At 48.5% G+C, this 23,980-nt stretch overlaps 1 protein-coding gene across 1 annotated transcript in view; it reads left to right on the forward strand.

Annotated features, from left to right (window-relative positions):
• LOC144157585 (transmembrane protein 17-like) overlaps positions 1–23,980 on the forward strand; it is a 75,423-nt gene that overhangs the window by 9,245 nt on the left and 42,198 nt on the right. Inside the window, exon 2 of the mRNA XM_077688428.1 lies at positions 20,499–20,602. Within this exon, the coding sequence (XP_077544554.1) occupies positions 20,499–20,602 (104 nt within the window). The remainder of the gene's footprint in view (positions 1–20,498; positions 20,603–23,980) is intronic.

Below are 23,980 nucleotides of genomic sequence, written 5' to 3' on the forward strand. Positions count from 1 at the left end.
GAGTATTGAGACACTTAATGTGCATTGCATATGGCAGTCATTAAGAAAGCTGACAATAAATTGAACTCTCAATTTTATTATTTGCGACAGTTACATCTGCACATATCGGTTCAGCCAGGTCTATCTGGAGACGTTCTTCAGCTGTATACACTAGATAAAAGGAAGGAATGCGATATGCGAATGCGATACGCGATGGAACGAAGGAATTCGATATGTGTAGCACAGCCTTCTCATTTATGCCAACATCAAACCAGTGGCCACAAAGGTGCCACACCAGACCTTTAGAATTTCTACGCTTCCATTCCAGTGAGCTCACAGAACAAGGATGATGACGAAGTTGCATTACCGAAGCTGGGTTCCAGTAATGCTGTAGCTGATTATGAAAGTTCTGGGTAATGCTCATTCAGATTGTGGTCTTCAGCATTCTTATTTTCATCAAAAATAATGGGCCATCGCAATGCCATCAGTTCGTGTACCAGAAGCAAAAATAAACACAGAAAAAGCAAGAGGGTCATACGTACAAGCAATTCTCATCCAACAAATTTTATTTCACCACCAGTAATACCACCAGACCTCTAGGGAAGTTTGTGATGGTAAGAGCAAGGCTAAGATGACCTAGTGTGCGACTTCAAAGAAAGGAAGAAACTGTAGAAGAAACCTAGGGAGGTTAACCAAGGAAAGAAGAAGAACTGTCCAGCTGGCTGTGCTACATGTGGAAATGGGAACAGTAAACTTGAAAGGAAAGGAAAGGACTGGCATAAAATAAAGGATAAAAAATTCGGGAGAAAAAAAAGACATGGCGAGGAAATGGCCAGTACAAAGACAGCACCATGGACGAAAAAAAGATAGGCATAAAAGAAGAAGGCAAAATGACAAAATGGGCAAACGAAGGATGCTGCATGCTGGTAACACCCCTACACCACCTGTGACTGTTTTTCTCTCTTAATCACTGCAATCTGCTTCTTCAAGGCAAGAACTGATTTGGCTACTTCAGCTCCATCTTGTCTAAAACCACTGAAATATGTCTGATCTTCTGTGTACATAATGTAAATAGGGTACATAATTTCTAATTTTTAAAAATTTCTCCTGAAGTGTCTGCTCCTTCATGGAAGCTTTCGTGACTAACTGCCTCGTAGAATTGCATTTGCTTTGTTGATTGTTTGCTCTTTTATGCTGCCTCTGCTTGTATTTGTTTATTTCGTTCTTCTCCTCTTCTCCAGTGCTGAGGTTTTTTTTATCATGAAATTGTTTTTTTTTTTTTTCAAAAAGGTTTTTTGGCTTCTAACCCTGTCTGTTTATTGGCTTTAAACCTGCCATAGCTTTGCTGGAAATAGTTAGTTCCACTCACAATTTTCCTCTTTCTTTATTCTGGGAGAGGGGGCATGAAATTTTAAAAGGTAAAGAGCCCTGCAGCGACTAATGAACACTTGCACTACTTTCTTTGTAGTTGGAAGTACTGAAAGCTATAGTTCCACAAACCCAGAATGGAAATGTGCGTTCTACATGATATCTTCTAGTCTCTGGTTTGCTTTTGGCGATATTTTGTTTAAGCTGCTATTAAATAGAATTATTGCGACCTAATGTAACCTGACAACATTAATCATGTACCTTGTGTGACGTCCCCAAGCATACAATCAATGACAAATCCTCTAAGCGTACCTAGAAAAACGGAAAATCTCTTGAGAGAGTTTCAGTAATATTAGGCTTGGGTATTTCACGGTTATTGAATCTAAGCTAATGCAAGGGACACTACCTAAAAGCATTTCAACTGGAGAAAAAAGTTGACACACATGCTGCAGGGGCCTCGTAGACAGGCACAGGAACAGGCACAGAAAGCATGTTTGTTTAGCATAAAGTGCAGTCACAAATACGACTTCCATTTACATGCATTTCTTGGAAGCGTTGTCCAGTTCGAACTTCCATTCGCTAGAAAAGCAAGTAGTTGTAAAGAGCACCTCAATATAATGCGAAAACAATCAGCTGACGCATATAGGGGGGGGGGGGAGGCGTGTGAAACATGTTAAAATAGCGCTGTACAGACGGGACAACAAAGAAAAGACTACACAGGATTAGCGCTGCATATCAACTGAACTCTTTTAGCACACACAAAATGATATATAGAGAAACAGCGCATGCGCGAATACAGGGGAAGCCACCAGGAAAAAAATCAGAGGAAAAAAGCAATCAGGGGGAAGTGATTTCTTTTTAAAGGAAGCAGGAAAATAAATGGACTGGGGATATTACTAAGCTCTCATGGGAGCTCACCTGCATTTAACACAGTCCGCAAGCGGGAATAGTTGGGGAAATAGGATAGGAGAAAGAAAAGTAAAGATTAGAAAGGTGAGGAAAGAGTAGAGAAGAGTAGTTCCACTGTGGTCGATTCCGTCGCACACAACACACCACGAACACTGATGGCTGGCGTAATGCTGCGTCCGGGAGACGAGAAACCTCGAAGGGAACAGTGAAGCGCGGAGGCGAGCATGGTGCGACGAAGAGCGAAGTCTGCGGCGGTCCCGACCGCTTTGGAGACGGGTACTGGGAAGGGGACCGCCCACACCAGCAGAGCGAAAGCCAGGCGACGTCCAACCGCCCGCGCTTGCAACGGGCCGCCGAAATGAGGCCCCTCCGAAGCACAGGAGCACGAAAAAACACGACCGCTCAACTCCGAAGCGACGACCTAACTCCCCTGACGCACCCGCAAAAGCTACCTCTCCGAGCGTATGAAGTACCCGCTAATCTAGGCGCTACCCTTCTCAGTTGCGGAGAATGCAAAACTGCATCTAACGCGCCAGCATGGCACAAAAGTTCGCTACCCACCACAGGAAAAACTTCACTCAACGTTTCTGCACAGCAAAGTTTTCACGGCGCACTCACAGCAACGGTGGCTGCCATGATGGAATGCGTTGGTTACTAGGTGAATACCGACTACTGCCGCCAACTCTAGTAGGCAAAAAGGCAGCGGGCAACGCTGTGAGGGTGGCATCATGTCAGCGCCCGGGTGTAGCACGGTTTCAATGCACGGGCTGGCCGGGCAGCTTTTGCTCTAGAGTCAGTAGTATTAACTCTATGTATATATATATATATATATATATATATATATATATATATATATATATATATATATATATATATATACATATATATATATATATATATATATATATATATATGTGCAAATGTAGCGTGACATATGTAGCATATGTAGGATGCAGCGATGGCGTAGAGGTACAACACCCGCCTCGCGTGCAGAAGGACCGTGGTTCGAATACCGGTGCCGGACAATTCCAACCGAAAAAAAAAAAAATCCGCGTATTTATGGAATTGCACAAAGGGGCTTGGGGTGCGGCCTGACCCCGGCGACCATTGCCAGTAATGCACTCCCTCACCAGAGCAGGATTGGCCAGCCTGGTGTAGTAACGGCCACAACCTCCCATGAATACGCCAATTAACCCTCGGCCCTCAGTCCCCAGCGGCTGCGAAGCAACTGCACCACGCCGTGGCGGTCGGACCTGTGACGCAGCAGAGGGTGCTAAGAATCCCTGGATCCGGACAGGCCGTCAATGGGGCTCCTCGATTTACCGTCTCGGACTCACCGCGGATAGCCCGCGGGTGTAGAAATAGCAGGGGGGACCGACTAGTTGAGCCTGCAGAACGGAATAATAACCTACGCATAATGAATACCTTCTTCTGTAAACGGGAGAGTCGGAAGTGGACCTGGAGGAGCCCGAATGGGGAGCACAAAAATGAAATAGACCTCATATTATGCGATAACCCTGGCGTCGTGCAGGATGTGGAAGTGCTCGGAAGGGTAAGGTGTAGTGACCACCGTATGGTAAGATCTCGAATTAGGCTAGATTTGAGGAGGGACCGCAACAAGCTAGTACGAAAGAAGCCGATAAATGAGCTAACAGTAAGACGTAAAGTAGAAGAACTCAGGATCGCGCTGCAGAACCGATATTCCGCCCTTAACGAGGAAACCGAGCTTACGACACAGGAAGCCAGCGACAACCTAACACGCATTCTCACGGAGTGTGCAGTAGAAGTCGGGGGCACTATGGCTAGACAGGATACTGGTAAACGTTCTCAGGAGACGAAAGATCTAATCAGGAAACGGCAAACCATGAGAATCTCTACCGCAGCTGACCGAATAAAACTAGCCGAGCTCTCGAAGTTAATCAATAAGCGTAAGACAGCTGACATAGGGAAGTATAATATGGAGAGGATCGAATACGCTGTAAAGAACGGAGGTAGCCTGAAAGCAGTGAAGAGACGTCTTGGCGTGGGGAAAAATCAGATGTATGCACTTAAGGATAAGCAAGGCAATGTCATCGCAAATAGGGATAAAATAGTCACAGTGGCCGATCTGGGATCTATAGGGATCTGTACAGTAGCCGGGACATCCAGGATAATGCCGAACGAGAAAGTAGTTCAGAGGAGATAGACATCCCACCAGTAACGACCGAAGAAGTAAGGAAGGCTTTGAAAGTAATGAAAGGGGGCAAAGCACCTGGTGAGGATCAGATAACAGCGGACCTCTTGAAGGATGGCGGAGAAATTGTACTTGGAAAACTGGCAAACCTGTATACGCAATGCCTAATGACCGCAAGTGTACCGGAATCTTGGAAGAACGCGAACATAATTCTAATCCATAAGAAAGGCGACATGAAGGACTTGAAAAATTACAGGCCGATCAGCTTACTGTCAGTCGTCTACAAGGTATTTACCAAGGTAATCGCTAACCGAATCTCTGCAACCTTAGATTTCAGTCAACCTAAAGAACAAGCAGGGTTCCGTAAAGGTTATTCAACAATGGACCATATTCACACGATCAATCAGGTGATAGAGAAGTGCGCTGAGTATACTGAACCCATATATATATATAGCCTTCATAGATTATGAGAAAGCATTTGACTCGGTCGAAACCGTAGCAGTCATTCAGGCATTACGGAACCAGGGGGTAGAGATGAGCATTATGTAAGAATACTAGAGGATATCTATAATGGGTCTACAGCTACCATCACCCTCCATAGGGAGAGCAGTAAAATACCTATAAGGAAGGGTGTCAGACAAGGAGACACAATCTCTCCAATGTTATTCACAGCATGCTTACAAGAAGTATTCAGAACGTTGGATTGGGAACAGGTGGGAGTAAGGGTTAATGGAGAATACCTCAGTAACATCAGATTTGCTGATGACGTTGCCTTGCTAAGTAACTCGGGGGACGAATTGCAAAGCATGCTTTCCGCACTGGGCGAACAGAGTAGAACCGTGGGCCTGAAAATTAATATGCAGAAAACTAAAGTAATGATCAATAACCTTGGGACAGCACAGCAGTTTGATATAGATGGCGAGTCAGTGGAAGTGGTAAGCGAATATATATTAGGCCAAGTTGTAACTCCAGATCCCAACCATGAGGCAGAGATAATTAGAAGGATCAGAATGGGGTGGGGTGCATATGGCAGACATTCTCAGATAATGAATAGCAGCCTACCATTGTCGCTGAAGAAGAAAGTGTATGACAGCTGCATCTTACCAATACTCACCTACGGGGCAGAAACCTGGAGGCTCACTAAGAGGGTTCAACCTAAATTGAGAACGACTCAGCGGGCAATGGAGCGGAAAATGATAGGTGTAACATTAAGGGACAAGAAGAGAGCTGAGTGGGTTAGGGAGCAAACTGGTGTTAAAGACATATTAGTAGAAATTAAGAAGAAGAAATGGACGTGGGCAGGGCATGTAATGCGAAGGCAAGATAACCGCTGGTCATTAAGGGTAACAGAGTGGATCCCTAGAGAAGGCAAGCGTTGCAGGGGGCGGCAGAAAGTTAGATGGGCAGGTGAGACCAAGAAGTTTGCGGGGAATGAATGAAACAAATCTTTATTAAAACAACAGGTGCAGTTGTTAGGGCACCCGCCCGGTGGAGGGGATCCGATCCCCTGGCTGCGGCTGGCTGCGCGGGCCCTTTGCACCAGGTCAAGCTGGAACGTAGGATCCTTGCTGGTCAACCGCGCCGTCCACTGTTGTATAGAAGGGTTGGGGATTGGGTGCAGGTCCGGTGTCTTTTGGCACTCCCACACCTGATAAATTGGTCACAGTTGGCACAGGAGCGAGGTAATTGGAGAATAATGGGAGAGGCCTTTGCCCTGCAGTGGGCGTAGATAGGCTGGTGATGATGATGATGATGCATATGTATATATGCATATACAATATACAATACGCAATTGCTGCTGGCCGCGCTAGCAGAGTGCAAGGCTGGGCAAAATAAATGTTACACTCTCCGCAGCTTGCAGGCGATATGTATTTTGCCCTTACATCTGGCCTGTTATACGATTGCACATACGGCTCGAACACTAAATGTTCCTACTAATAGCATCCAAAAGGGTTGAAAGTGTGCCTGCTTGGTACATGTTCGCAAGAGTGAAAACAGCAGCGCGACGGATGGGAGCTAGGGTCAATAAAGAGGCGCAAACTTGCGCTGACTATAGCAACCATTGGCCATCGGATTTATGCAAGCTAGCAAAGAGAGAGGAAAGGGCGAAGGGGGCCGCAGGAATAAAGTACACAACTGGGGGATAACAGAACAAGGCGATATTTCATTCGGAAGTCACTTATCCAAATGTACCCTGCACACGCGTTTGGCACGAGCGTTCGAGTTCACCGATTGCGAGTCTCACCTGCGCAGGAACAACTCTCGCAGGCGCACATGCATGCACGGTGTGCGTGCGTGGCTGCGTGAGCACCATTTACGTGCAAGTTTTTTGTAGATCGTTCTGATGCAGGCATCGTATTTCGTCTTGGCAGCCCGGGGTTGGCGCTATGCAAATGCAAGTTCGCGAGCAAATAAATCAAATTTAAGTACTTGGTCGCGTAGTCAGTCAAGATGGAATTCGCCCTGATCCAGACAAAGTCAATGCCAAGCTAAATTTTTCCCGACCCCAGCGTCAAAAAGAACTACGGAGTTTTCTTGGCTTACGATAGACTTATTCGGAATTCCCCAACAAACACTTCGCAACCTGCTGACAACTCCGTTTGAATGGTGACAGGACTGTGAAACCGCGTTCGAAAAGCTAAAACAAGCCCTGCACCCGTTCTCTGTCATTTCGATGCGACAGAGTACTTCAAGCCGATGCGAATATATGGTCGCGGCATTGGCACGTTCTTTTGCAGCGCGAGGCAAATTCATTAGAACGAGTTGTCGCCTAGCTACGCCAGCCGAAGATAACCATATAATATACTGTAACAGAACGGGAATCCCTGGCCATTCAGTAGTTTCAGCCATATCTGCATGGACGCAATTTCAGTGTGGTAACGGACCAGTTCACTGTTGGTCGTCGTCCCTAAACAAATTTCACTATCTTCCCGTGGGGGGGGGGGGGGGAACCCTGAGGAGGATGCGAAGGAGCAGTGGGGGCTGGTGTAAGTAGTGTGAGGAGAGTTAGAGTAAGGAGACGCGTGGGTAGGGTGAGGAGGAGAATGGAGGAGAGACGCGCACGCGCAGTAGAGGTGTGGACGGCGCAACAACAAGGGAGGGAATAACAGGCTCGACCATAAGCATCCTACGGGAAGATGGTGTAATTTTATTGGAGGGGGGCGGGGTGTTAGAGTGGAGAGGCATTAAACAGAGAGAGAGGAAGACGTTGTACGTGGTATGAGTTTGTCTTTATTTAGGCATTATCATCATCATGTCCAACGTAGGTGACGTCGAGCTATGGTTGGCGTTCCGCCTTGATTATGATCACCTTATGGTCTGTGAAATGTAAAGTCAAGAGCTGTTGTAGTGGATGAACCCTAAAGTTGCTGAAGATGAGGTCGATGCACGTGTTCCCCAGGTGGTTGTGGGCTGCTTGTAATCACGGCCCGTGGAGACTCGCCGACGCACGCCACCGCGTGGAAGGCGCGTGAAGCGTGCTCGTCTCGTGCCGTCCCAGGAAGACACCGGCAACACTGTCGCTCCAGTGCTCGTCTCGTGCTGGCGCAGGAAGACACCGGCAACACTGTCGCTCCAGGAGCCATTATTATTATAATTATAATTCTTTATTCGGAAGGGGAGACTCAAGGTCTAGTCAGGGATGGGGAAGCTGGTAAAGTAGGTTAGAGCGTCTAAATTCTCTTGTGTATCCCCGTGGAACAAGCGAAAGTCCACAGGGACATAACAGTCTCTCTGGGTGAGCCCGGCCCAGAGGAGGCGATGCCCACTCCTGGAGGGTCTTGATGTACAGCGGAAGATGGGCTCTTCTCTCCGCCGCGAGCCCCGAGCACTCCCACAGCATGTGCTGCATTGTGGGCCTTGTTGGCGCGTGACAAGAGGAGCAGGTCACGATGGTAGTCTCCCTGGAGTTCTCGAGGGATTCTCTCAGGTGTCGTGAGCGTCGGGGAACGTATGCCCGCCACGTCCTCCGTAAGAGCAGCCCCTGCTCTTATTTTGTGTAGCAGGATTTGGGCCCCTCTGGGAAGTCCTCCTGGCTGGCACACCTGATCGAGGCGAAAAAAGCCATCCAAGACAGGTGGAAAAAGCAACGACTTAACAGGAGACTGCGAAAGAAAGTGGCTGAGCTCAACAACGAAATCGAAAACCATTGCAGAGTCCTGAGCAACCAAAAATTGAACGAGATGTGCTGCGCGGTCGACGGCCAGCTACACAACGGTAAGGCGTGGAATCTCCTCAAACACCTCATGGATGAAACCAAGACTAAGTCGCATCAACGAGACAGACTGGCCAAACTCCTGCACCGGGAAGTCACCGAGAATGGAGCCGAAGCCGTCACACATAAGTTGAGAGACACGTACGTGCCGACGACGCCCACGGCCCGTACCGAGGCCGACCCAACGAGCGCCTCGATCGGGACATCGAAGTCGAAGAGGTACGGACGGCGCTGCATTACCTGAACACCTGGTCGGCGCCCGGGCCGGATCGCATCTCCAACAAGATCCTCAGGAACCTCGACGACAAATCCATCGAGAACCTGACAGCATATTACAACAAATGCTGGAGAAGCGGCAAGCTCTCAAAACAGTGGAAAAAAAGAATGCGTTGTACCAGCAGCTTCTTGACGTAGTTTGAATGAGTCAAGGAAATTTCGTCATTCTTGCGTGTTTCGCTTTGTTTACAAAGCAAGAAACGCAAATGCTTGCGGAGTTGTTAACTAACTGACTGACTGACTGACTGACTGACTGCAACGGCTTACTTGCACGAATGCTTTGCTCTGTGGACAGCCAATGCACTCGCCATTTGTACAAGTGCGGCACGGCACGTACACACACAGCTGGCTGGCGCCGCATCTTTTCAAAGTGCTACGAGTTGTGCCGCGCCTCCGCCAGATGGCGCCACGGGTCCCGCAACCGAGAGAAGACGCAGTGAAACATCTCCCTCGCGAGGGGCACGATCAAATGCAGAGCATTTCCGGGGGCGCACGACGTTAAGTAGTTTGCGTTACGTTAATGTTGTTGCACTTGTGGCAACTGCTGACGAGAGAGCGCTCGTCAGCAGTAATTTGAATGAGTCAACGATATCAGGCGCGTTCGTAGCGTCCCATTCTGTGTCGGCTTTGTGGCGCAGTGGGTAGAGCACCACGTACATTGCGTCCCGCCCGCAGGGTCGAGGGATCGAAACCGGGCGCCGGATAGTATTTTTTTTATATATAGTAGGGACAACGACGGTGCGGACTACGGACGTCAACGCGGGTGACATCGTGAGTTACTGAAATGCTCTACATTTAAAACATCCCCCTCGCGAGGGGCACGATCAAATGCAGAGCATTTCCGGGGGCGCACGACGTTAAGTAGTTTGCGTTACGTTAATGTTGTTGCACTTGTGGCAACTGCTGACGAGAGAGCGCTCGTCAGCAGTAATTTGAATGAGTCAAGGTTATAAGGCGCGTCCGTAGCCTCCAATTCTGTGTCGGCTTTGTGGCGCAGTGGTTAGAGCACCATGTACATTGCGTTCCGCCCGCAGGGTCGAGGGATCGAAACCTGGCGCCGGATAGTATTTTTTTATATAGTTGGGAGGGGTGCGGTGCGGACTACGGACGTCAACGCGGGTGACATCGTGAGTTACTGAAATGCTCTGCATTTAAAAGAGCAAGTGATCGTCAAGGTAACTGAGCCCACTGACTGGGTCAGCCCTGTTGTTGTGCGCAAAAAAGATGGTTCCCTGCGAATCTGCCTCGACCCCCGGAAACTCAAAGAGGCCATTAAGCGCCCTCACTACCAGATGCCGACGTTCGAAACTCTTCTCTCGAGGCGACATGGCTCTACCGTGTTTACTCTGCTGGATGCTGCCCAAGCCTTTCATCACATGCGGCTCAATGACGCCAGCTCTCGGCTGTGTACATTCACAACTCCATATGGACGGTACAGATTTCTCGTCATGCCATTTGGCTTGAGTTGTCATCCCGAGATGTTTCAGCAAGCAATGGATCGAGTGTTTCCCTCTGAGGAAGACAATCATCCATATTTTGATGACATCCTGATCACCTCGAACTCCCTGTCCGAGCATTGCAAACAGCTACGGAAGGTGTTGGAGAAGGCCCGCAGCGCCAACTTGAAGTTCAACAAGGGCAAGCTGAAGTTGGCAGTGCCAAAGGTCAACTACCTTGGTCACGTGCTGACTGCAGGAGTCAACGCAGATGCAGCAAAGTTGGAGGCCATCACACAGTACCCCCAACCAACAAATCTACAAGACCTCCAACGCTTCCTGGGCATGGCTACTTTCTTGACAAAGTTTGCCCCACAACTAGCTCAGCGGACTCACCAACTGAGACAGCCAAGGACACTCTTTGGCTGTGGGCCGCAAACACACAGAAATGCTTCGAAGAGGTGAAGCTATCACTCTCAAAAACTCCAGTACTCGCATTTTACGATGCGACCCAGAAAACAACACTGTCAGTTGATGCCAGCTCATATGGCTTGGGTGCGGTATTGCGGCAGCAGGGCAAGCCTGTCGCCTTTGCATCTGCAACGATGTCAAGTGCTCAACAGAAGTACTCCAAGATGGAGAAGGAGCTCTTGGCCATAGTGTATGGTGCAGAGCACTTCCACTACTTTCTGTACGGACGTCCTTTCGTCGTGGAAACTGACCATCGACTTCTTCTGGGTCTAGTACAGAAGCCGTTTGATGCTGTCTCCCCCAGACCTCAACGCCTCCTGTTACGTCCACAATCCTTCGACGCACAGCTGGTGTTCGTGCCTGGTAAAGAACTTGCTACAGCAGACGCACTGTCCAGAGCTTTTCTAGCTTCGGTCGCCGTGGACACATCATTGGTGGACGCTCACCAGTCAGTCTGCCTTCTCGCTATGGCCTCGTGCGACGCACTGAACCTCATTAGAGCACAGACGGCAGCTGACCCTACCCTTCTTTCTGAAGCTCTGGAATAGTTAATTCGATTGTTGTTGTCAGGTGCCTTGTTCTGCAGATGGTTTCTGCAGTGTATCATCTTTTTTAGAATAGATTGCCGACTGTATACGTGCGTGCCGCGCACATCTTCCTCGCATGCCTTACAAAAACGTATTCATCTCGCTCTTCAATTTCGTGCATTGCTTGTATGTAGGTTCATAATATGTGCGTCTCATCTTGCTCCTTTAATTTTTCAGCAGAAGCATCCGTGTCTCCATGCTCGAGAGATGGGGTATGCGTATCTTTTGCCAGCGTTACAGCATCCGATGTGCAACAAATTTCTTTCTCGGTCATCAGGGGAAATGAACACGATAATGACGAATGTTCCGGTCGGAGGTCAGGTGTCGCCAAAAAGAGGGTCTTATTTTCACATTCGGAAGCTTGAGATAGTAAATTTGACGGAAGCGCGGTTTCTGGAAAGGTCGCTTGTTCCTCAGGGGTCTCCAAATTGCGCGGGTCGTCGAACAGTTCAGTCAGGGTGAAAAACTCGTTGCAGTTTGTCGATGAACGCAATTTCTTCGATGCTGTTCCATTTTTGGTCGTTTAATCGATAGTGCAGTTGGCCAATGAAATGAGTCATTTCATCTTCAAATTCAACATTAGTGAAATATTGTTCCTCTAGGTATTCGACGTCAATAAACGGTTCTATTCCTTCATTCAGCAATCTCAACCTAACTTGGGATTTTCTTAGCTCGTGCAGAAACCTCGTCAATACCTCGCTAACGCCACTGCTCGTCATAGACAGGCCTAATGTTGCTTTTACTTTGCTAGCTTTACTCGAGCTATTATCCGCTCTTTTAAATGCGGAGAATTTCTTAGGCTCGCCTGGTCCTGCGTCGTTGATGGCGGCGCCGTCCACACGTTCACTGCGCATGCGCAACTCTCCTCCGTACACCCACAGCTCCGCGATACTACACTATAAAAAAAAAGAAATACTTAGCGGCGCCCGGTTTCGATCCCACGACTCTCTGGCCGCAACGGGAGGTACGCGGTGCTCTTCCTACTACGCTACAAATCCGGGACAGGAGCAAGTGCTACGAACGCGCTTTATGTCCTTGACTCATTCAAACTACGTCAATAAGCTACTGATACAACGAAAGCACGTGAAGCTGAACGTCAACGGAAACGACGAACTGAAAACTTTAGAGGGGGATGCTGAATTTCCCGTGGGAAAGCTGTGGCGGGAAGCGCCACGCGCCTTGCAGCTCAACCAGCCCCGTCCGCAGCGCCTCTGATGCTGATTGTGGCAGGATGCCCCTAGGGATTGGCCAACCAAAGAATCCATCACGAGATAGGTTCGCGTTCAACCACCGTCGTCATCTTCCGCCGAAGAAGAAGAAGAACGAGAAGACAAAGATTTCTCTCATCTAAAATTCTCCTGGAATCCGAATTGGTGCCCCTCACGCGACCTGGAGGCGATTGTAACGAGCCTTCGATGTCGTGTGCCCCAGTTGAATAGATACCTCCACAGGTCTCGTCTGGCGCAGTCTGCCATGTGCAGTTACTGTAATGAAGAAGAGTCTGTCGACCATTTCCTTTTGTCATGTCGACGTTTTTCAAGCCTCAGACGTCAGCATCAGTGCCGCTTCATCGCCTGGGGTTGGCATTATCAGTGCCGGCTCTCTTTGCAATTGGGGCTTCAGAAACGGGATATTGCCGCCGGGATGTTTGTTCTGCTCTTCTGCGCTTCATAGAAAATTCCAAAAGATTTACAACCTAATTCGCATCTTATTCTGGCTCCTCACCTGAGCCCTCCAAAAGCATCCATTTCTGATTTATTTTTATTCTCCTCCTCCTCTCCCTTTCTTCTTCTTCTTCTCCTTGTTCTTCTTATTTCTCTTTATTTATTTATTTATTTCCTTTTTTTCCCCCATTCATTCCCCCCACCATTTAGGGAATTTTTGCCTGGACCCATCCGGCAATAGTCGGAAGTGAGGGTGCACCCTCTGTCGTCCCATTGTGTCGTTCGGCTTTCGGTAGCACCACCGTCGTTATGTCCACCCCAACGGTATTCGCCCCGAGCGCGAACACAGTCGGCCCCTGGCGGCGGCGGGACGAACCGCTCCTAGTGTGGATGGCGCTCTCGCGTCGTCTGCTTTTTCACGTTGCGTGCGGCGCAAGACGCGTGCTGCACACGACAAAACAACCAATATGTGTGCTCGTTTGGCAGTAAGCAATGACATATAGTTACCTCTGCTTGCGCATTTCCTCTAGAAACGCAATAATCAGCGGCCGTTGCGGGTTAATGCGCTGGTTTAATTCCACGAAACATCTTCACCGTGGTCACCGCTTGAGTGTGAAACGTGTTATAAACATTGCTTCCACACATTGAACTTTTCGTATTGTTGAGTGCAGTCGTCTGCCGTTTCGGGAACGTCGAAGGGTGCTTTTTGAAGGTGGCGTGGTGATTATTTAAAGGATAAAAGTTTAGTACGCGAAACGGGTAAGAAGCGACAAGACCTGTGCATACGCGAGCAAATTCCACACCCTTGTAAAATTGCGCTGTGTCCTTATAGAAAGAAGAAACAAACAAAAACATTTACACTGCACACTGCCTGTGCGCTATCGCCCATACATTACCGGCCACGTATTTAATTACACCCGCAAGCGCCTGTGTGACTGTGTCCTTTCCGTACCTTTTCTAAAATAAATACCATTTTTGGACAGTCGTTGGTTATACCAGAGACTCTGGTCTCTGGTTATACTCAGGAGGAGGAATAAACATTTATTCAACTGTATCGAGTTGCTAATTTTACGTGTTATTTAAAATACGTTTCTATGGATGCGCAAGAGTATTTAGGGGGAATTTTTCGGTAAAATTAAGCAGTTGTGAGTTTGCGTCAGTCATGTGGCATTTCGTGTGTCATTTTCATATATATCATTTTCAAATCCGACATGAATCCCCTTGTCCAGAAACGTGTCTCACTCAGCGTAACCAAATGCCTAATTTGGTCACGTCTTAACCTCTTAACGTGGACCTAAGTTTAAAGAAAGAGGAGAAAACGCGTAATATATAATGCACGTTGTTGCCCACATGTGTGGGAGGTGTGTGCCATGACTCGCTGTTTTTTTTTTATTTTTTTCCCACAATGCTTGCTTTCAATACAATTTTGAAAAAGGCGCCCCACAATTCCTGGACAATCTCGGAACAAAGGGGGTTAATCAGTTTTGAAAATACGTGTACTGCTTTTTCACCGCTACAGAACACGACGCTAGTGTAGTTTCGATTGTAAGTAATACTGATAACCATAGTTTGGCTTTTCGCGCTCGTTACATGCGTTCTCTTCTCGCTGCTCTTGCAACGTTGGCAGGACCCCCCCCCCCCCCCTCCCCCTTCCCGAAAAAAAAAACGAAATGCACAGAATTTCATTTTTTAACCAATCCTCAAGAATTAAATGCCAAGACAAAGGCGATATTCAGTTTACAAAACTTTGTAGTTACCGGGAACCCGCTGCGCTGATTTGCAACGAGAAATAAAAAAGAAATGTTTTACTACATCTGCAACAGCGCAACTTCATTTATTGCCATCTTTAGGGTTCGTAAGCGACCTTAAACGCAAGAATGCAAACACATCTCGCTGTTGCAGGCACCAGTTAAATTTTAAAAGGAACGTAAATGGTCAACAGAGCAGCCGCAACAGAAAATTTGTGCTCACTGTGAGGTCCCAGAAGCTTGGTTCGCACACTGTAAACCTGCTTGTCACTTTGCGAAAACCTAGCTAAACATGAGATGTGGATTGTACTGCGTGCGTTGACAATTCAATTCGCAAGTTCACTTGCGACGAAAGCCGTAAATAAGGGATCCGAAACCGTTATTCATCGTATACCTTCCTTCAGCGTCGCTAAAATTTCATTTAAAATACCCGTTGAGCGGCTACATTTTTATCTCTGCGCTGATCAAAATTCAGCAATTTTGTATTGCCTTTTGAACACACAAAAAATATCGTAAGCTCTCAGAAAGAATTTTGGGGCAGTTAAGTAGTGTTACCATTTCAGGGCATCCCACAAATGCAAGAATGCGTCATATGCTACCAGTGAAAGCGATTGAGATTGCCGTTGTAAACTGAATTTCACAGATCGAGGCTTCCTGATTTGTTTCTATTTATGCTTTTATTGAAGGCTCAAAGCCATAGTTTGGAAATATCGAGCTTGCTACGAGCCACAGCGCACAAGTTCATTGTCACAATTACGGCCGTTCTAAGATTCCCGATGAGTCGTCGCTTTTTTTTGGCGCTGTAATGAAAACTGACTGCCGCTTCCATGCTACACATTGAACGTTGAGGAACCGAACTACAGCATACCACTTTTGTTTGCACCTTTCGTGCGCACATACGGCGAGAAAAGGGCACGAAGCGCGCCCATAGTGTGCATTATTACGGGCCGCTCAGCGGAGCATCCACACTAGCAGCGCGACGCTGTCGCCACCTACATGTCGAGCTCGCGGCCAATACGTGGCTGGCGTCGAGGGGTCCTCCTTCTAATAGGCCAAATTTCGGATGACTCCGAATCGCACAGGGCCTTCTTCCCAGGTTTCGGCAACCATATATATTACACCATCTTCCCGTGGGGAACCCTGATGGGAACCCTGGGGAACCCCGGTGTTGTTTGCCAGAATGACGGTAGAAACGTTTTTGGAGTTGCTGCATTTCTACATTAACAACACTCACGTCGGGTGTGGTGATAAGACGTTCCTGCAAACAACAGGAGTTTGTATCGGTTCGAAGGTTGCTCCCGTTCTTAGCACCATTTTTCTTAGTCGTGTAGATAGAGTTGTGCAGAGATCTAGATGGTGTTGTGTCTAAGGTGTTTAGATTTGTAGACGATTACTTAGTTTTGGGTTCCGAATTTGACATCGTTGCCTTCAAGGAAAAGGTACTTGACGCCTTCGTTTTAAGAGGAAATGGGCTAAAATTCACTACGGAAGTTCCTGTGGACAATAAGTTGAAGTTTCTTGATGTACTGTTGAAGTTTGAACCAGGTCACGTGTGCTGGGTATATTCGCCAAGGACCGGAAAGCCTCTTCTAAGCTTTTCATCTGATTATTCTAGGCTTGTTAGGAATGGCTTAGTGGTAGCGTGCTTCAGGTCCGCTTTGTTTAAATCGTGCTTTCACTCGGTAAATGAGGCCTTTGGACTACAGGTGTCACGTTTGCGGGAAGCCGGCTATCCTTTACATGTGTTGCAGGCTTCGTGTGAGAGGTTACTAAGAAAGCTGAAACACGTACAGGAAGTTAGACCTGAAGAATGCGCACAACGATCCAAAGTGACCGTTATTCCGTATGTACATGGCCTTCCGCACCGTCTAAAAAAGGTGGCAGAGAACTATGATGTGAAAGTGGTTTTCTCGGCAAAAAACGAAATAGGAAGTGTGTGTTCAAGGGTAAAACAGAAATATGAAGGAAAAGACAAATACAACCATGTATACAATGTCAAACACAAGCTTCGATTTGTTGAATGTGTAAAAAACGTGCCTTATAGGATACCCTTAATTTTGCTATGTGGGCACGTGTATGTTGGACAAACCGGAAGGTGCCTAAATATAAGATTAAGAGAACATGCTTCAAGTTTAAAAGGAAAGCCTTACACACACTTGGCCACGCATTGTAAAAAATGTAAAAGAAGTGGTTGCACACCTATCTTAGAGGAAACTTCGGTGTTGTTTTCGCATCCTAAACAAAATTCGAGAGAGATTGTGGAAGCGTTTTTAATCTCACAGCACAAAGACAAGTGCATCAGCCACCATTCTGTGGCCTTGTTAGATAAGGAATTGACGCTGCTGTCGCTTTTTTTGTAGACGCTGATCTACTTATGTGATGTGTGTGCGCTGTAAAGCTTTTACTGAGATGTTGTACGCAGGTCTGTGGGGTATATATGTCTTTCTTCCAAGAAATTAAACCAGTTGTTAGAGTGTGCTCGTCCTTGTCGTTCCTTCCTCGTCCCCGTTTGTTTTGCGCAAGTCCAATCATGAATCGTTTCCAACTAGGCCGGCTTGCTGTGATCGTCAATCATGTTCTTGTCGATGTTGTCATCTCTGTGGTAAAATCGGTAGTCTCCGTCAGGGTTGGTGAGGTAAAGGTTGTTGACGTTGGTGCACCGGCTGAGAGCAACGTACACCTCCTCCTCTTCGCAGCTTTGTCTTCTTCTCCTTCTTCTTCTTCAGTGGTTCCCCTTCGGGAAGATGACGACGGTGGTTGAACGCGAAGCTATCTCGTGATGGATTCTTTGGTTGGCCAATCCCTAGGGGCATCCTGCCACAATCATCATCAGAGGCGCTGCGGACGGGGCACGGACAAGTGACATCCACCCGAGCAAGAGATGCTCCGCATCTAAAATACGAGGAAAGACCAAGGGCCGAGGCGTCCCGGTGATGCTGTGGTGGATCTATTTACAAAGATGGAGACTAGACGAAGATGAAGCAGCTCGAGTGAGAGCTACTCACAAGAGATTACGGGCATCGATGATGATTGTCGCATCGGTGCCGAGATGAGGATTAGAAAGTTTTTAACGCCGCTGGGGCGTCTCGGGGGATGTGAATCATGTTGCGCCGCCTCCGCCGTGAAAGAGGAACGCCGCGTTCGCCAAGAATGAAAGCGAGGCCGGGCCTCCTTCTGCGAGCGTTGCACGGGACCGAACGGCTTTGAGCCGTGGTCAGCAATACAGCTGCGTCAAAGGTTAGCCAAGCGTAACCAAGGCTAAGCCAAGCTTTTGCTTTGCATATCCGAGGTTAGCTGAGCTAGGCCGCAGCCATTTTGACGAAGCGCTCGCTGCTGTTAAAACCCATCAGTTCGCTTCGGCTGTTGGGTCCTCCACTTGCAAGAGTTTGAATTACATCTCTATTTACAAATCTGGGAAAAAGCATACGGATGGCGACGCGCTCTCTCGTTGGCCCTTGTTGCCGCCGGAGGCCATTGTACAACCACGCGTTCAACCTTACTTTTTCGGCGGGACCTGTTGGTCCAGTTACCACGGCACCAGCTCCCAAACTTAGCCTCGCTTCAAATATCCCACGGCTACTGCGTAATGAACCCTGCAACACTTCTTCCAACTTTTTTCGAAAGCCTAAATACTTGCAGAATGTAGTCAACCAACACACCCAGTACTTAGATTAGGGGGTCGCAATGGGCCGAAATTGCTCCTCCACGCCCATCGGGTAACTAGAAACTTCCCAGAATATTCTTTCTCTCTTTAATTCCCGGTCCTGGCATTCTTCGACCGCTGGAATTACGCATCAGCGGTGGGGTGGTGGTGGTGGTGGTGATTTATTAACAAAGGAGGGAAGAGAAAAGGCCTGGGGATATTGTTGAACTCAACGGGAAGTTCACCCTCATACGACCCAGTCCAGGGAAGGGGATTGGGGCTTCAAAGGATAGGAAGAGAGAAGGGGGAAGAGAAGAGCGGTAGGAGAGTGGGAGATAGTCTATATCGCGTTCGTTTAGTCCATGACTCGATGGCTACAAACGCGGTGTAGCGGCTATCGGCCGACTTTCCTTCAAATTGACGCATTCGATAGTCCAATGGATAGTCACTTTAAAAAGAAAGCCACAAGAGCAAAGCAGAAACAAACGGAAAACCCGGGGAGGGCGGAAGCATAAGTGTATTCTTGGGGCCTTGGCGTTTTTGCCAACGGAGATGAAACCATTGGGGGGTAGAGGTATACGGGCCAAACAACTGCGGACGTCAGAATATCCAGTGCCAAGTTTGGACGACCGCTGTACGTCCACTGTACGTCCGTGTTTGGATGACACTTGCGGACGTACTGGGAACATCCAGCAACGGATGTACAAAATATATACATTTCGTATGTCCGAAGGACATCCGCCTGTTGACGTATAAAGCTACCATGAAGCATCAAATAATGGCGTAAATTAAATATAAAAGCAAAAAAAGGAAAAGCTACTCTGCTTTACAATTTAAAAAATTTTGCACATCAACACCCTGACTTGTATATTGCAAGTTCAATCTGGGTGTTATTTAAATTACTCCAACAATGACCTCTTTGGGGAAGGGTATATAAGAATTGAGAACCGTACACAACGTGAGAAGCAAGTTTACTGTGTGCGTGTAAACTTATCTGCCCGGTAATGCGTCGGTGGTGTTTGTAGTCGGTGTAGGAACAGATGCTTCTCGTTATTTTCTGTAAACATTTACTGAACTTCCGAAATACATCCAATTCCGGATGTCCGAATAGACGTACGGCAGTACGTGTTAAATCCGGGCGTCCCACGGACGTACATGGTATGTCCATCGGACGTCCGCTATAGCCCAAATGGACGTACGTTGGACAGCCAACGGACGTCCGGTGGTTGCTTAGGAGCTTTGCTGTAAGTCTCGTGTCTTCGAAGCACGAAGCGTTCCAGCGCAAGGCGTAAACGAGTTCGCTGTGTTTTTTAGTACGCGTTACTGGCGTTACGTTCTAGCGCCAGCCAGGCGGCGTAAACGAGTGTGCCGGTGATTTGTTACCGTGACTACATGAGACGACGGTTACGACAACGACGCCATGAGACGCCAACAGCCCGAGCCGCCAAGGGGCTTCGCCCCGAAAATTTCCCCGAGAAATTGGTTGCGAGAATGAACGGTCGATCGCATGCAGCGTGCGGGACGTTTGACGGGGAATTGCCGCAGGCAGAAAACGCACCGCTCCGTATAACGACGACGGCGGTTGAACGCTATATAGGACGAGCCATGGAATGCCCGTATCAGCTACGCACTAGATAGCACAATCGCAAAGCTCCGATTAAACTCCGTCCGAATAAGAAATACCTTGTGGTTACGAGGTAGCGGATGCTCTCGCTTCAAACTTGGTCCATTTGGAGTGGGGCTTGATTTTGGAAGCCTCGTGTTACCCAATTGTTGTCGTTTCGACAGAGGCTATTTCCTTTAAATTTGTACGCTGCCGCAGGTGGCGCTCCAAAGAATAAACAGCTAAGGTACCGAGGCGCCCTATATAAACAGCTGCAAGTTTTCGCCCTCCCGTTCGTGCCGTGTTTTCTTCGTCCCCGTCCGTGCAGCGCGGGTATTCTAAGCTAAGCTTGACTGATTCCAATCCCACATTGAGGGAAAACGCCCCTCGCGACAGCAGGAGGAAAAACCGGGCGTGTACACTCGCAGGAGAGGAGCTCCTCACCAGCCTGCCCCTGCAAGTGCTCGTGTACTTCAACATCTTCTATTCGCCCCTGTGGCTGACGTCCCGCTGTCTGTGCCTCTACGTTAAGGTGCGTATACACTGGCGTCGATATATGTGCATGCGCCGCGTATAATATTGTGCGCGCTTAAATTGGGCGGGTTTAAGGCACTCTGCAACTATCACCGCTTTCCCCCTTTCCTTCGCGTCTGGAAGCACTGCGAAAGCTAATAATCGCCAGCACGGAACGGCACTCCGTAATTCCCTCGTCGCACGTCTTCCTTTTCCGCTTTGATTTTGTGACTTTCTTTTTGAAGTGGCTATCGAAGGCCTTCATTGCTGCAACTGAAGACCAACAGCAGCTGCACCTCTGTAAATATGCAATTCTAGCACTCGCCAAGACCGGGAAAGAGACGAAAGTCTTCTAAGTTATCTGATGGGCCTAGAGCAGTAATCGCTGGCTAAGGTACTTTGCGACCCCCTAGTCTAAGTGCTGGATAAGTTGGTTCACTACATTCTGCAAGCCTTTAGGATTTCAGAAAAAAAAAGAAGAAAAAAGTGTTGCAGGGTCCCTTTAAAAAGGGGCAGTGACACAAAAATTTTGCATCTTGTTTTTGTTGTTGTTGTTGTTGCGATAGTTAGCTAATGACCTACGGCAGCTCTGCTCCAGAGCTGCCGTATAGCACTGTCGATTCCGCGTCGGCGGCAGTTTCTGCCAATGCCCCTACGCACTGATCTCGTCAGCCGCTTATTTAAAAAGCGACCGTGGACGTGATGCAGGCGCCGCGAGTGCAAATTGCTGCCACGGCTAGAGAACGACGCGCTACGCTCTAGACGGTGGGTGGGGAGACGCGCGCTGGGAGCAGCTGGCCAAACTGCCTACAGGCACGGCAGCTGGATGAGAGGCGTGCGCTCTCATCCAGCGGCCGTGGCTTGAGAGAGAGAAAAAAATCATTTAATGAGCTCAAATGTGAGAGTGGAACCCTAGACCGGGAATCCATGCGTTGCCCTCGCCGTCTTGGCCCGTGTCACCAGGAGAGTCTGGTCCTCCGGTTGACAGCTGGTCAACAGTGTCTCCCACAGCTCAGGCAAGGAACGGGTTAAGAGGGGTGGTAGGGCTGGGTTGTGAGCGCATTCCACAATTATGTGCTGAAGGGTACCTAGCTGTGGACAAAATTTGCATAGAGCGGCGTACTGTGCGGGAAACAATAAATTCATTCGAATCGGGTGAACGTACGTCCCTGCTTATAATTGTCGGAGTGTTATTTCCTTAGTTTTGCTGTGGGATGGGTGAGGGCACGAGAATTTTTGTCTGGTGGTCCAGTAAAATTGAGTAAAATTGAATAGTGGTGTCGGAGCTGCGGTGATCTCTGGGGTTCGGTGGACCAGTTCGCGAGCCTGTTGGTGGGCGAAGTTGTTGCCCGTTACAGAGGCATGGGCAGGTGTCCAAAAGATCGCCACTCGGTGAAATGGACGGTATCGATAAAGTACCCGTAGGGTCGTTGGTGCCACCCTCCCTGAAAGGAAACTGCGGCAGGCTGCTTGAGAGTCTGTGATGATGACTGCTGGAGCACTGGATGAGGGCTAAGGCAATGGCAAGTTCTTCGGCGTCTCTAGGGGATGTCGTATATGCGCACGAAATTACATGGTTTTTGGATGTTTTGACTGCAACCACGGTTTGGTTGTCAGCGTAGCTCGCCGCATCGGTGTAGGACACGTCAGAGTGATTGTCATATAAGCGTTCGTGGGCTTGGCTTAGGGCGGTCCTGCGCTCGGGGTGGAGGTCGGGGTTCATATTCTTTGGTAGAGGCCGTACAGAGATATGTTTACGCCACTCGTCTGACTAAGGGACCAGGTGGGTTCACTGCGGCGGATATTCGATTGCCGCTCTCGTAAGCGGTGCAAATGACGATTTTTAATGCAATTCGCCATCACATCATTGACTCCTTTCTTGTGTGTGCTGCCTTGTTTGGGACTTGAGCAGGCGCGTAGCCAGGATTCTTTTTCGGGGGAGGGGTGGTGGGGCTCAAGTAGTTCTCAAGCCCCCCGACAGAAAAAAACGCGTGGTAGTTTGCTATGAAGACAAAATGCATGTTCGGTTCATTAAACAGACTGTATTGTCCCGATAACATGGTTGCAGAGCGAATGTGACGCCCGCTGCGGAGTAACGTGATGAAGGATCACGAAGCCTCGAGGATTGGGGAGCCTAGGCGAGAGGGCAGGGATCTGGGGCAACCTCCACCAAGATGTTATAAGGAGAGGAATACGTGGAAATGAAGGTGTGTTTCGCACACGTATGCACAGGGAAGCGAGCACCGCGTTGGACCTAGCACGAACCTCCTCTTCTACTCAGCTGAGCCCTAGCACATGTCCGCAACGCTTGGGGCTATGTACCGACATTTCGTTCTGTAGCCGCTGACACACAGCAACTATATGTTCGTTTCTCAAAACAAAATTCAGTTCCTAGAGCGCTTCGCCCTGTGTCTCCATTTGTCTTTCGTGTTTAAGTAGCGATTTTTCAATGGCTAATACAGGTACTAAGGAAATAAACTCAATCCAAACTTTTACCGTGCAGCGTAAAACTAGGGTGCAGGGAACACTTTTTTGTGCTGGTTGAACAAGCAAAGCACATCAGTCAGCAGTACGACCACACATCTGCGAACGCTTTCCCGTCTAAGAAATGCAATATAAACATAAGATATTGTGAAATTTGGGGCATGCTACTTCACGAGCGCTACACAAGAAATAGTCATCTAAGCTGCTTAAATGCCAAAACGAAATAAAAATGTGAACTGGTTACACATTATATACTTTATATTTCCAACACCGACAGCGCTGGCTCGTGGCGAGTGGTCTAGAGGGCTAGGTATTGCATTTTGCAAGTCGCAAGTTCGGATCCCCCAGAGTACATCCTTTTTTTTTTTTTGTAAGCTAGTTTCTTCGCTTTCGACCGATGCTTTCTGTACTGAATTCACCATTTTTGCACTGTAACGTTCATTGCTCTACGAGCGAGTTCGCAGAACGCGCGCAGACTGACATTGACGCGCTAGCGAGTTGTCGTTGGCGTGCTGTTGCCATAAGCACCGACGACTGCTTTCGGGCAGTGGGCACAGGCCAGAATCAGCAGACCCTTGGCCTGGTGAGAACACGCTTTTAAATGCAGAGCATTTCTTTAACTCACGATGTCACCCGTTCTTGGCGTCCATAGTTGTCCGCATCGCTCGCAGGTGCGCCCTGTCGGCGCGATCGTGGTGTGATAAAGCATGGAGTAAAGGCGGTTGTCGGCGAGGCTGAAACGCGCTCATCGCCGCGCTATCTTGTCAGCCCCGCTCCTCCTCGCCTACTCTCCGCTCGCATCGCGCGCTCTCTCCGCGGTCGGTTCGCGCCCAACAGGTGGGGCCGGCGCGTCGCGGGATCAACAACATCTGTGGCGTGATCGTGACGTCAGCATAGCGCGCGCGTGGCTCGA

The sequence above is a fragment of the Haemaphysalis longicornis genome, unplaced genomic scaffold (assembly GCF_048455015.1).
Source record: "Haemaphysalis longicornis isolate Haplotype H1 unplaced genomic scaffold, Haemaphysalis longicornis Haplotype H1 scaffold_10, whole genome shotgun sequence".
Lineage (NCBI taxonomy): Eukaryota > Metazoa > Arthropoda > Arachnida > Ixodida > Ixodidae > Haemaphysalis > Haemaphysalis longicornis.